The sequence below is a fragment of the Fundulus heteroclitus genome, chromosome 2 (assembly GCF_011125445.2).
Source record: "Fundulus heteroclitus isolate FHET01 chromosome 2, MU-UCD_Fhet_4.1, whole genome shotgun sequence".
In the NCBI taxonomy this organism is placed as follows: Eukaryota; Metazoa; Chordata; class Actinopteri; order Cyprinodontiformes; family Fundulidae; genus Fundulus; species Fundulus heteroclitus.
In genome coordinates, this window is record NC_046362.1 from 35,221,067 (window position 1) to 35,233,962 (window position 12,896).

Consider the following 12,896-nt stretch of genomic DNA (forward strand, 5'->3'; position numbering starts at 1 on the left):
CATTGTCCTGGTTCTACACATTACAAGGGCATTACTTTCTTCCAATCGTCACATGATGTGCTCTGCATCTGTAAAGTGTGCTCTGCATCTTTAAAGTAAGTCTGGCAAATGTTAAAAGTCAGACCAGAACAAAAACTGACATAACAAGAGAATTCCCAGACTTTTGCCAAATTATGACCTAAACTTCCTCTGTTATCTGTAAAGAATATGATGCAAGTCTTCCTCAGACTTAAGCAGTCCTGTTAAGCCAAGCATCATGCTTTTATACTTTGGAAACAGAGAATCTTGCCAAGCACTTACACCAGGACTTTTCTAATGTGCATCTCGAGAAGATTATTAGGTCAGAAAAGTGTTTTAAATTGATGACATTTATGAAAGCATTAAAACTACACAGCAATCACAAGTTGAATCATTTATGTCATAAAAAGCATTCCTCAATACTAAGCCTCAAAGCGGTGCTTTCTTTACTCAGTCATACAGCGTACTTGCAGGATTTCAACCTCAACGCTTTTGCAGCAAAAGTTAGAACCACAACCATCTGTCTGCACACAATCCACAAAACATTTGACAACAGGCCATACCTGTCGACGACCAGGTGGTTATGCAGCTTTTTCACTCAAGCAAACTTGTCCAACAGCACCCCCTAGAGGAAGTTTTCTTTGAAAAGAGGCTCGTTGGTCTAGGGGTATGATTCTCGCTTAGGGTGCGAGAGGTCCCGGGTTCAACTCCCGGACGAGCCCATGTTAAACCTTTAGGGCAAAGTGCACAAATGCAAGGTTAGTCTTTAAACCTTGAGTCAAAAAGTCATCATTACCTATGGGGTGGTTTTGCTACTCTATTCTTAAAGGTGTAAGTCTGTGTCTCTGAAAGCACTGATCACAGTTCTTCATTGTCCTGGTTCTACACATTACAAGGGCATTACTTTCTTCCAATCGTCACATGATGTGCTCTGCATCTGTAAAGTAAGTCTGGCAAATGTTAAAAGTCAGACCAGAACAAAAACTGACATAACAAGAGAATTCCCAGACTTTTGCCAAATTATGACCTAAACTTCCTCTGTTATCTGTAAAGAATATGATGCAAGTCTTCCTCAGACTTAAGCAGTCCTGTTAAGCCAAGCATCATGCTTTTATACTTTGGAAACAGAGAATCTTGCCAAGCACTTACACCAGGACTTTTCTAATGTGCATCTCGAGAAGATTATTAGGTCAGAAAAGTGTTTTAAATTGATGACATTTATGAAAGCATTAAAACTCCACAGCAATCACAAGTTGAATCATTTATGGCATAAAAAGCATTCCTCAATATTAAGCCTCAAAGCGGTGCTTTCTTTACTCAGTCATACAGCGTACTTGCAGGATTTCAACCTCAACGCTTTTGCAGCAAAAGTTAGAACCACAACCATCTGTCTGCACACAATCCACAAAACATTTGACAGCAGGCCATACCTGTCGACGACCAGGTGGTTATGCAGCTTTTTCACTCAAGCAAACTTGTCCAACAGCACCCCCTAGAGGAAGTTTTCTTTGAAAAGAGGCTCGTTGGTCTAGGGGTATGATTCTCGCTTAGGGTGCGAGAGGTCCCGGGTTCAACTCCCGGACGAGCCCATGTTATACCTTTAGGGCAAAGTGCACAAATGCAAGGTTAGTCTTTAAACCTTGAGTCAAAAAGTCATCATTACCTATGGGGTGGTTTTGCTACTCTATTCTTAAAGGTGTAAGTCTGTGTCTCTGAAAGCACTGATCACAGTTCTTCATTGTCCTGGTTCTACACATTACAAGGGCATTACTTTCTTCCAATCGTGCACATGATTTGCTCTGCATCTGTAAAGTAAGTCTGGCAAATGTTAAAAGTTAGACCAGAACAAAAACTGACATAACAAGAGAATTCCCAGACTTTTGCCAAATTATGACCTAAACTTCCTCTGTTATCTGTAAAGAATATGATGCAAGTCTTCCTCAGACTTAAGCAGTCCTGTTAAGCCAAGCATCATGCTTTTATACTTTGGAAACAGAGAATCTTGCCAAGCACTTACACCAGGACTTTTCTAATGTGCATCTCGAGAAGATTATTAGGTCAGAAAAGTGTTTTAAATTGATGACATTTATGAAAGCATTAAAACTCCACAGCAATCACAAGTTGAATCATTTATGGCATAAAAAGCATTCCTCAATATTAAGCCTCAAAGCGGTGCTTTCTTTACTCAGTCATACAGCGTACTTGCAGGATTTCAACCTCAACGCTTTTGCAGCAAAAGTTAGAACCACAACCATCTGTCTGCACACAATCCACAAAACATGTGACAGCAGGCCATACCTGTCGACGACCAGGTGGTTATGCAGCTTTTTCACTCAAGCAAACTTGTCCAACAGCACCCCCTAGAGGAAGTTTTCTTTGAAAAGAGGCTCGTTGGTCTAGGGGTATGATTCTCGCTTAGGGTGCGAGAGGTCCCGGGTTCAACTCCCGGACGAGCCCATGTTATACCTTTAGGGCAAAGTGCACAAATGCAAGGTTAGTCTTTAAGCCTTGAGTCAAAAAGTCATCATTACCTATGGGGTGGTTTTGCTACTCTATTCTTAAAGGTGTAAGTCTGTGTCTCTGAAAGCACTGATCACAGTTCTTCATTGTCCTGGTTCTACACATTACAAGGGCATTACTTTCTTCCAATCGTCACATGATGTGCTCTGCATCTGTAAAGTAAGTCTGGCAAATGTTAAAAGTTAGACCAGAACAAAAACTGACATAACAAGAGAATTCCCAGACTTTTGCCAAATTATGACCTAAACTTCCTCTGTTATCTGTAAAGAATATGATGCAAGTCTTCCTCAGACTTAAGCAGTCCTGTTAAGCCAAGCATCATGCTTTTATACTTTGGAAACAGAGAATCTTGCCAAGCACTTACACCAGGACTTTTCTAATGTGCATCTCGAGAAGATTATTAGGTCAGAAAAGTGTTTTAAATTGATGACATTTATGAAAGCATTAAAACTCCACAGCAATCACAAGTTGAATCATTTATGGCATAAAAAGCATTCCTCAATATTAAGCCTCAAAGCGGTGCTTTCTTTACTCAGTCATACAGCGTACTTGCAGGATTTCAACCTCAACGCTTTTGCAGCAAAAGTTAGAACCACAACCATCTGTCTGCACACAATCCACAAAACATGTGACAGCAGGCCATACCTGTCGACGACCAGGTGGTTATGCAGCTTTTTCACTCAAGCAAACTTGTCCAACAGCACCCCCTAGAGGAAGTTTTCTTTGAAAAGAGGCTCGTTGGTCTAGGGGTATGATTCTCGCTTAGGGTGCGAGAGGTCCCGGGTTCAACTCCCGGACGAGCCCATGTTATACCTTTAGGGCAAAGTGCACAAATGCAAGGTTAGTCTTTAAACCTTGAGTCAAAAAGTCATCATTACCTATGGGGTGGTTTTGCTACTCTATTCTTAAGGTGTAAGTCTGTGTCTCTGAAAGCACTGATCACAGTTCTTCATTGTCCTGGTTCTACACATTACAACGGGCATTACTTTCTTCCAATCGTGACATGATGTGCTCTGCATCTGTAAAGTAAGTCTGGCAAATGTTAAAAGTCAGACCAGAACAAAAACTGACATAACAAGAGAATTCCCAGACTTTTGCCAAATTATGACCTAAACTTCCTCTGTTATCTGTAAAGAATATGATGCAAGTCTTCCTCAGACTTAAGCAGTCCTGTTAAGCCAAGCATCATGCTTTTATACTTTGGAAACAGAGAATCTTGCCAAGCACTTACACCAGGACTTTTCTAATGTGCATCTCGAGAAGATTATTAGGTCAGAAAAGTGTTTTAAATTGATGACATTTATGAAAGCATTAAAACTCCACAGCAATCACAAGTTGAATCATTTATGGCATAAAAAGCATTCCTCAATATTAAGCCTCAAAGCGGTGCTTTCTTTACTCAGTCATACAGCGTACTTGCAGGATTTCAACCTCAACGCTTTTGCAGCAAAAGTTAGGACCACAACCATCTGTCTGCACACAATCCACAAAACATGTGACAGCAGGCCATACCTGTCGACGACCAGGTGGTTATGCAGCTTTTTCACTCAAGCAAACTTGTCCAACAGCACCCCCTAGAGGACGTTTTCTTTGAAAAGAGGCTCGTTGGTCTAGGGGTATGATTCTTGCTTGGGGTGCAAGAGGTCCTGGGTTCAACTCCTGGATCAGTCTATGTTATGCTTTCCAGGCAATGTGCACAAACCTGAATTTAGGCCACAACTTTTATTTATAAGATTAAAATGAGTTACAGGGTCTGTCTATCCATCACGCAGCACCTACAATGTGCGCTCCCCATGCTGCTATGACTCTTAACCGCCACAAGCACTGATGCACAAATCACGCCCACACCGCTGCTGCTGGTGGGAAAATTGTTGGTAGACATTTTCTTGACTATGTTCATGCACAGAGCTGTAATAATTTTCATTGTGATTCAGACAGGTGCAGTTCATTTTAAAGATGCAGTTTTTGCGCATATTCAGACAGGAACAGGGAAACCAGCAACTGGCGTTGGGGGCTGCGGGGTACTGAGGTGTGTTGCCATGGGTGTGTTTACCTGCTGAAAATGTGGAACAGATGTGGAAGTTGTGGAACAATCAGGAAATAACTTTTTATTTATCTGATTAATAACTAATTTAAACTTCTTCATGTTTTTGTTTTGCAGCGCAAACAGACTTAGAAGCTGGTACATAAAAAAATAAAATGAGAACACTAAATTTTGCCTGCACTTGGTTGTGTAAAATTTAAAGTGCATAGCACTGCTGACCTTACTTGAAGAAGGAAAACTGAAAGCTTACAAAAAGGTTGTATTTTCTCTCTAAACTTGGTCTAAATTTCTCCTGCGCTTGGTTGTTTATTATTATTTTAAGTGAATTTGACTTTCAAAGTTTACCAAAATCTAAAAAATGTCATTCAAACTGCATTTGCTTTGTTTTACTTTTTACTTATACTTTTTATTACATTACTTGAGTACATCTATTTTTACAGTAATTTTCATACTTAAGTACAAGACATTTCAGATACTTTAAGACTTTTACTCAAGTAACATTACAGTCAGTGACTTGGACTTTTACCAAAGTCATATTTTGTAGAGGTACCTATACTTTTACTTGACTCCGATATTTCAGTACTTTATACAACACTGCTCCTGCATCATTTGAACTCTGCTCATTGCACTACTGCAATATTGTCTCAATCTGCCTGTTTTGTATTGTGTGTATACAAGATCTCTATACTGTAGCCTGTGTTTGATATTATTACTGTATTACGTTGTTATTGTAATATTGCGTAAGTAAGCACATGATGAGCACTGTACAATCCAGAGCCAAATGTCTGGTGTGTACACATACCTGGCAAATAAAGCTGATTCTGAACCTTAAAACAGCCCTGGGCTTGTGTGTTCAAGATAAAATTTTGTCTTTCTTACTTGCTCAGGGTGTTGATATGAACAGAAAAAGAGATCACAGAATTGCAATGGTCCTTTTTATCAGGATTATACTATTTTGCAAGGCAAAAAGAATTGGGCTCGTCCGGGATTTGAACCCGGGACCTCTCGCACCCAAAGCGAGAATCATACCCCTAGACCAACGAGCCGCACAGTGCTCACTGGGCAGACATGTCCTCATTTAAAACCACCAGAATCTGCGTGTGTTCATGATATATTTGGACAAATATTAACGAACCTCTGCTAAAGCACAGTTCATGTATAAACCTATCATTGTATATATCATCCATTTGTCTAAGATAAAGCCTGTACTTGTAGAAATCCCTGCCTACAGGTCAGCGTTCAGGTTAAGCTCATCCCAGTGTTCCAGCCCACTGTTAGCTGGCTAGCTGATTAGCATTAGCACCTAGCCAGTCCTACAGGCTCACGATGGCAGCTGAAGCGAAGCGTCTGAAGGTTGTAACCTTTTCAGTTTGGACAAATAATTCAAATATATTGGTCGCCTGATTCACGCTCTGTGGCTTCGTTCTCACACGCCACGCAGACCTAGAGTTTCACGCTATCTAAACCGTACGATTTACCTAGGAAACAGGTTATTGAAATGTTTGTGGTTGAACTCCCCCAGGCTTCCTCTTTAGGCGTAAACACGTGGATCTGACAGCTAAAAAGCGATGCAGACATAAGTTCATGTTTAGGATATACAATTGTGTTGGGTGCCAGCACACGAGGGGGTAAAAGGAAACGAAATGGCAGATAAAATGGCAAAAAAAAAAAAAGCGTCAGGGAAGGAAATAACATTACATATTCCATTTAGGAAATGTGAGGGTAAAGCAATAATCAAAAGAAAAGAATTAGAAATATGGCAGAAAAGATGGAATGAAGACAAGGAAGGGAGAGACTTATATAAAATACAAAAGTCAGTAGTAACGAAGAACTTAGGAGGAGAACAATAGAAGAGAAGTGATAATGATGAGATTGCAGGTAGGTCATACATTACTAAATGACATTCTACATAGAATAGGGAAAAGAAGTAATGAACAGTGTGTAGTTTGTGCAGAAAAAGAAAATGTTGAACATATATTAATGTGTAGTTTATCTAGCTGAAAGACAGAAATTAAAGGAAAGGGTGCGACAGGCAGGACGAGAGTGGAGTTTGAAAGGAATATCAGGTACAGAAGGGGACAAAGAAGATATGTATAATGTTAGAAAAGCATTACTCATATGCAGTACTTACATAATACTAAACTGAAAAATAGAATTTAGTTTGTCGAGGTGAAATTGTTTGCAATCTGCCAATAAAGAAGAAGAAGAAGTTGATGTTTAACTTTGTTTAATGCAGGTAGATGATGGTTTAGGCCGCCTGCAGGACTTCCTTCAGTGGTGTGACAAAGTTGGTCTGGTCCTCAGTAAAAAGGTTCGTTATTACACTCTGCACCCACCTCTATACACTCTGACATTCAGCTAGACGAAATTGTTTAATCTTTCAACATACACTGCTGGCTACATTTACTGGCACGTCTGGTAAAAACTTGTAAAAAAAAATATTACAGTAGCATATTTCACTAGAAAAAGTGGAATAATCCAACCTTTAATTTGTGCTGACCTATTGGAGAAAGTTCAGCAGTGGCAAAGGTATGACTACCATGTTGCAATTCCTTCAAACAAACCAGATAATTAAGTATGCAGATGACATACTCATCAGGATCTTATGAGGGACAACAACAAACTGGCTTACAGAGAGGAGGTAGAACACTTGGTGGACTGGTGTGACCTGTGGTGTAGCCAGAAAATGGTTTTCGACCAAGCCTCATAAAAAATGGGTGGGCCAAATATTTATAGTTGAAAGTAAGTTTATTTGTAAGTTGCACGTTTGTCAGTTCTCTATGGAGAAGATACGGGCTGAGGAGAAGGTGAAAAGACCTTGTCTGTTCAAGTGAACATTGTTGAATTGACAACGGAAAAAATTAGCGTCATCGCATGTTCGCACATCCTATTCTTTTACGCATAAAAGTTCTGTATAAGTTAAGTAAGTTTTTTTTTTTATCCATTGTATATACGAGGACACACGGTATATAACTGATGCACCTTGTCCTACTTTTGGCACCTTCTTCTGATTATTGACTACTGAGCCAACGTGTCAAGTGAATTTCTCCAATGTGAGATCAATAAAGCCTATCTTATCATATCTTATCTTATAAAACTTTTATGTGTAAGATGTCATTTTTGGTTTGCTGCAACATTCCTGACAAATGACAGATAGTTATATTTATAAGGTTTGTGTTTTCTCTTCTGATTTTACTTGAGAGTGTGCAACGTACATTGAGAGTGTGCATTGAATGACAATAAAGTGTGTCTAAGTCTAAGCCTGTTTACAGCCCGAATTTTATAATTTAAGTATGCAAAAAAAAGTACATACTGCCCATGTTCTTACTATTTCACCCATTTTATTTATTTATTTATTTTAGTACAGATTAGAGTTTGTTTTTTCGCAATGCGAGGGCTGGAACCTAAAGTCAAATATCCTTCATTTGTACCCACAAACTTGGTGAATGAAGTTAATCTTGATTCTGACTGACTGAAGATAAAGAAAGAAGCTTAATACAAGAATCAGCCCAACAAACTGAGCCTGGTTTGGTGTGGGACGTTCTACTGGCCAGGTGTCTAAAAGCCCTTTTGTCTGCAGGTTTGTGTGACCACAGAGGGAACAGTGGCAGATTATGGGATGGTGGCGAAGGAAGACATAGAGGAAGGGGAGGTTTTGTTCACCATCCCCAGATCTGCTCTTCTCGATCAGGAAACGACAAAGGTTTCAGCCTTGTTGAAGAAAGGTGACTCTTCTGAAAAGATGTTTTAAAACATCAAAGCCGCCCGGTTGTAGCAACTCCATAATGTCTTGTTTTGTTGTTTCATTTTTTCCACAGAGAAGTCGTCTCTGGAGAGCTCCTCTGGTTGGGTGCCCCTGCTGCTGGCTCTGCTTTACGAGTCCACGTCATCTCAGTCCCACTGGAAACCTTACCTCTCTCTGTGGCCTGATTTCAAAGCACTGGATCATCCCATGTTCTGGTAGGTTTTATCTCCCACCCTTAAGCTAAGCTCTGTGACATTTTTTTTTTAATCATTTTATGTATTTTAATCAGGTCTAAAGAGGAACGAGACAAACTGCTGAAGGGAACAGGAATCCCAGAGGCAGTGGCAAAAGACTTATCCAACATCCAGAGAGAGTACAGAGACGTAGTCCTGCCTTTCATGACCAGACATCCGGAGCTGTGGAACCCCCACACACACACTCTAGAGCTGTACACACAGCTGGTGGCATTCATCATGGCCTACAGGTTAGCATGCACAAACCCAAAACCTTTCTGTTTTGACGTCTAACCGAGGATTCATTCGTCTTCCTGAGCCCACTTTGTTTCTGCTCCGTCTGAAGCTTCCAGGAGCCGCAGGAGGAAGAGGAGGATGACGACGATGAGGAGCAGGAGAACAAGGCCTCCAGCCCTCCGATGATGGTCCCCATGGCAGACATGCTCAATCACATCTCCAGCCACAATGCTAATCTGGAGTTCAATCCAGTGAGGAAACTCGTTTAATTTTTATTTCTTCCGTCTTGTAGAAAAATCTCATTCATTAAGCATTAACCAGAGGTGATGGAAAAGGTGAAGTTTGGTTCACCTACCCTTAAGGCTTTATCCTGTTGAAATAGGTCCTGCACACCACATAAATTAAACACTGTTTGCATACATTTGTGCTCAAAATGTATGGTTGCACATTCTGGAATATTTCATCAGGATTGTTTCTGAGCCCAGTGTGCCTTTCCCTCAATAGAGAGTCATGTGGTTACCTCTGACGGTTTGGTGTCTCTTCAATGCATCCTTTCTTTTTCAGGACAGCCTGAAGATGGTTTCTCTGCGAGCCATACGGAAAGGAGAGGAGGTGTTCAACACATACGGACAGATGGCCAACTGGCAGCTTCTGCACATGTACGGCTTCACGGAGCCGTATCCAGACAACAGCAACGACACGGCGGACATTCCCATCTCCTGCCTTTACCAAGCTGCCAAGCAAGGTAACTTTCAAACTTGGTTTTCGATACTGAAGAAAATACTCAGTCCTCAATGCCATTTCTGATATCGGCACAGGAAAAATGACTAAGAGGCTTAAAAGGTTTAATAACCTCTTTCCCGTGAAGGCTCTGCTGCTCTTAAATGAAAAGGACCTTGGAAGAACTGTTACTTTCACATGTGTATGAATCCTCTTGTCCCGCTAAATACAGAGTTTAAACTAAGAGTTTTTTTGGCCTTTCCTGCAACCCCCTTCTTCTTGAATTGTGTTTTTTTCAGCTGCGTTATTGCATTTAATTTGTGAAGCTTAATGTGGTGGGTGGTCTAACAATAAAAGCTATACAGTATCTCAGAATTGATCCTTCAGTTAGTAAAAATAGTTTTTGAGCACAAATGCATGGAAACAGTGTTTAATTTGAGGGGGAAAAAAATGCTTGAATGCTTGTCTGCTGAAAAGCGGGCAGCCAATCTCGAACCTAAACGCTTGTCTGAAATATTACTCGTGTAACTGTTTTCTCTTATTAAAAAACAAAACTGACCAGGGAAGAATTAAGTTAGGTATTTCAAAATGAACAAAGCCTTAGCATAAAATTGGGCAGGACACTTAATTCAGAGCAAAAGCTTATTCTCAGTTGGATTTATTGAAATGCAGTTCAGTTCTTATTTCCTCCTCTTTGTAAAGTCCTGTTTTTGTTAAAAAAAAAAAAAAACATTACAGACTTGCTTCTCAATTGTGTGCCAAAACAAGGGCTCGTCCGGGATTTGAACCCGGGACCTCTCGCACCCTAAGCGAGAATCATACCCCTAGACCAACGAGCCTCTGATAGGATCAGCTCACATCTGTCCTGCTGTTCAGAGTTTAGGTGGACCCTGCTGATGTGGCAGCTTGGGCCTCAGGGACGAAACAGCGCCCTCTAGTGGTTGATGTGTCACATGGAAAAAAGGCTTGTCAGCCTTCTTCGGGAGGTTCATGGTTCCAATCCTCCATGAAATACTCATTCAGGTTATGGGGGTGGTGAGGAGAAACTTAGATAAAACTATCTGGGACCACTGAGTTTTTTTTGTTTTTTGTTTTTTCATTTTACTAAGACAAGAGTAACTTTTGTCTTAGAAAATGGCAAATAAATTCTCTTTCCTGTAGATTTCTCCTCACAGTGTGACAATAAGTGCTTGAAAAGAAAAAAAAAACATTTGTTTTATTAGAAGGAGGTAACAAAAGTCCATTCTACTGGCTTCCAAGCAATCAGCTTATATTTATACAAGATTCACTGTTTAAATGTTACAGTCTTGATGTCTTACCACCAAACATACCTTACATATAATAAGCAATTATGTACATGGATGGTTGGATGTTCTACACACTGGGATAAGGAGGAAAGTCTGGAGGTTCATATGTTTCTCTACGTTGCCACACGCTCATCTAGTTTGATGAGCAAAGATGATTTGATTGAATTTACTTATTTTTTTTGTGAAGTGTCTTGAGACGATAGGGTCAGACTTGAAATCATAGTAAACTTTTGCATTTAATAAAGAGAGCTCTGAAAATTCGAGTCTGGGAAAGTATGACATTCCAACGTGAACAATGTGTAGAAACTCTTTCTTCTTCTTCTGTCCTCGCAGATATTCAGTCTGACGCCGAGCAGCAGCTTTTCAAAGAGCGCCTGGAGGTTTTGTGTCAGCTGATGCAGGAGAATGGAGCTGTGGTGTTCGGTAAACGGGGCTGCCTAACAGAGTCTGAGCTGCACGCTGCACTCAAGGTGCCGGAGCTCAAACGGCTGAGCTGCTTTCTCTGCATCCGTGTTGTCTACCCAATGCCGTGAGAGGAAAACGTGACATGTGGCTCCCTCTTTGTGCCTACAGCTTCTGTGCATGTCACAGGACGAATTCTCAGAGTTCAAAGACAACGAGGGATGGGAGGAAGACGATGAGGACGAGGAAAAGATCTCCCAGGCTTTCTCCAACGAGGATCTTCCAGATTTAAAGGCTTCTTGGAAACGACTGATCCACGAGGCAGCCCGGCTCACGCTGAGGTCGTACGGGGATGCAGAGATGGAGAGCGAACGGCTGCTGATGGAGGACGAAGCGGCTCGTAAAGGCCTGAGCAGCAGGCAGTGGAGGGCTCTGCAGGTCCGCTTTGGGCAGAAGATGATCCTGCACAGACTGCTGGAGCTCACCGCGTCCTGAGCTCTGCTCTGACAAACAGCACTGAGCGCAGCCACTTTCTGACAACAGTGAATAAACATCTCTCTCTCTCTCTCTCTGAAGGTTTTCTTTTTGTTTTTTCACAGCTCCAAGCAGCAACCACGACACTGAGTTGTTGTTAGGTGGTTAAGTTAAATTACATTAATTACATTCCTTAAACTTTTTGTGTCCACGCTACATCTGCAAGCTTCATTGTACATAATTGTACATAATTATGTACAATGAACACTAATATATGTTCATTGTACATAATTTCCTGTGATTGACACAAAGAATTGTGTAATTTTGAAATGTAAGGAAAATGATTAGGGTTGGAACATTTCTACTAACAAAATGAGAGGAATGCATTTGTGGTCAACTGCTTTCGTTTCTGACACCCCTAGTAAATCCATTACACACACACACATATATGTGTATATATATATATATATATATATATATATATATATATATATATATATATATATATATTGGCCTGCGGGAGGAAGTCAGGGTTCCTGGTCAGAGGCCATGTGTGCACAAGGAGAACAAGCATACTTAGCATACTTGATGTAGAAAGAGCACAGGCCAAGAATTTAACCTGGGACCTTCTTGCAGTAGGGCACCCCTAAATAAAATGGAGTAAAATCATTTGCCTTCAGGAGTCTTCTTAAAGAACAGTCCAGCTGTGAGTAATTTATTGTCTGTATAAGTCCAGTTGTTCTGTGAACAACTCGGCGGACAAGGAGCATCATCTCTTCCTTGCTTTTGTTTTTTTTTTTCTTGTCTAAGCATCCCTAATACGTAAGGCACTTTGCACATCAGTTGGAATGTTGTAAAGTGCAAAATAAATAAACGTTTGATTTTGAGCTCCTCCCGGACGCTCATCTGACCGTGGCTGGACCAACTGCAGACCGAACAAGATATTTAGACAACTAAGTATTGACCAGAGTGGAATGAAGAAAAACAGCATAAAACACCTAAAGGCTCAATATGACTTTATGTTTTAGGAAAAAGCTTATTTCCTACTAAAAAGTTGATACATTTTTTTCAACCCCCCGAGGAAAATGGGCTCGTCCGGGATTTGAACCCGGGACCTCTCGCACCCTAAGCGAGAATCATACCCCTAGACCAACGAGCCAACATACTTGAACATACACAACTAGAAAAATCACACA

General features: G+C 40.7%; 1 protein-coding gene, 1 long non-coding RNA gene and 7 other non-coding genes across 12 annotated transcripts; 5 read left to right on the forward strand and 4 right to left on the reverse strand.

Moving 5' to 3' along the window:
- Positions 1 to 668: 668 nt before the first annotated feature.
- Positions 669 to 740, forward strand: trnap-agg. The gene has a single exon. It is a non-coding gene; the product is annotated as a tRNA-Pro (tRNA).
- A 705-nt stretch (positions 741 to 1,445) lies between these two features.
- On the reverse strand, positions 1,446 to 4,118 carry LOC118557108. The gene is made up of 4 exons (XR_004927606.1): positions 4,051 to 4,118; positions 3,184 to 3,351; positions 2,317 to 2,484; positions 1,446 to 1,616 (listed from the first exon to the last, which is right to left on the reverse strand). It is a non-coding gene; the product is annotated as an uncharacterized LOC118557108 (long non-coding RNA).
- trnap-agg lies at positions 1,536 to 1,607 on the forward strand. Its single transcript has one exon. It is a non-coding gene; the product is annotated as a tRNA-Pro (tRNA).
- On the forward strand, positions 2,404 to 2,475 carry trnap-agg. Its single transcript has one exon. It is a non-coding gene; the product is annotated as a tRNA-Pro (tRNA).
- On the forward strand, positions 3,271 to 3,342 carry trnap-agg. Its single transcript has one exon. It is a non-coding gene; the product is annotated as a tRNA-Pro (tRNA).
- Positions 4,119 to 5,556: 1,438 nt separating the features above from the next.
- On the reverse strand, positions 5,557 to 5,628 carry trnap-ugg. Its single transcript has one exon. It is a non-coding gene; the product is annotated as a tRNA-Pro (tRNA).
- Positions 5,629 to 5,908: 280 nt separating this feature from the next.
- On the forward strand, positions 5,909 to 11,797 carry setd6 (SET domain containing 6, protein lysine methyltransferase). 4 transcript variants are annotated; one of them, XM_012855867.3, is made up of 9 exons: positions 5,909 to 5,935; positions 6,819 to 6,893; positions 8,163 to 8,307; positions 8,401 to 8,542; positions 8,617 to 8,811; positions 8,907 to 9,048; positions 9,362 to 9,542; positions 11,158 to 11,294; positions 11,398 to 11,797. In XM_012855867.3, the coding sequence occupies exons 1-9, from the start codon at positions 5,909 to 5,911 to the stop codon at positions 11,719 to 11,721; spliced, it is 1,368 nt and encodes a 455-aa protein (XP_012711321.2). In that variant the 3' UTR covers positions 11,722 to 11,797. The 4 variants fall into 4 exon arrangements, with proteins under 4 accessions (XP_012711321.2, XP_035982211.1, XP_021168179.2 ...); XM_036126318.1 differs by having other exon boundaries at positions 5,917 to 5,935; positions 6,823 to 6,893; XM_021312504.2 differs by lacking the exon at positions 5,909 to 5,935 and adding an exon at positions 6,431 to 6,460 and having other exon boundaries at positions 11,398 to 11,721.
- On the reverse strand, positions 10,285 to 10,356 carry trnap-agg. The gene has a single exon. It is a non-coding gene; the product is annotated as a tRNA-Pro (tRNA).
- Positions 11,798 to 12,787: 990 nt separating the features above from the next.
- On the reverse strand, positions 12,788 to 12,859 carry trnap-agg. Its single transcript has one exon. It is a non-coding gene; the product is annotated as a tRNA-Pro (tRNA).
- Positions 12,860 to 12,896: the final 37 nt, after the last annotated feature.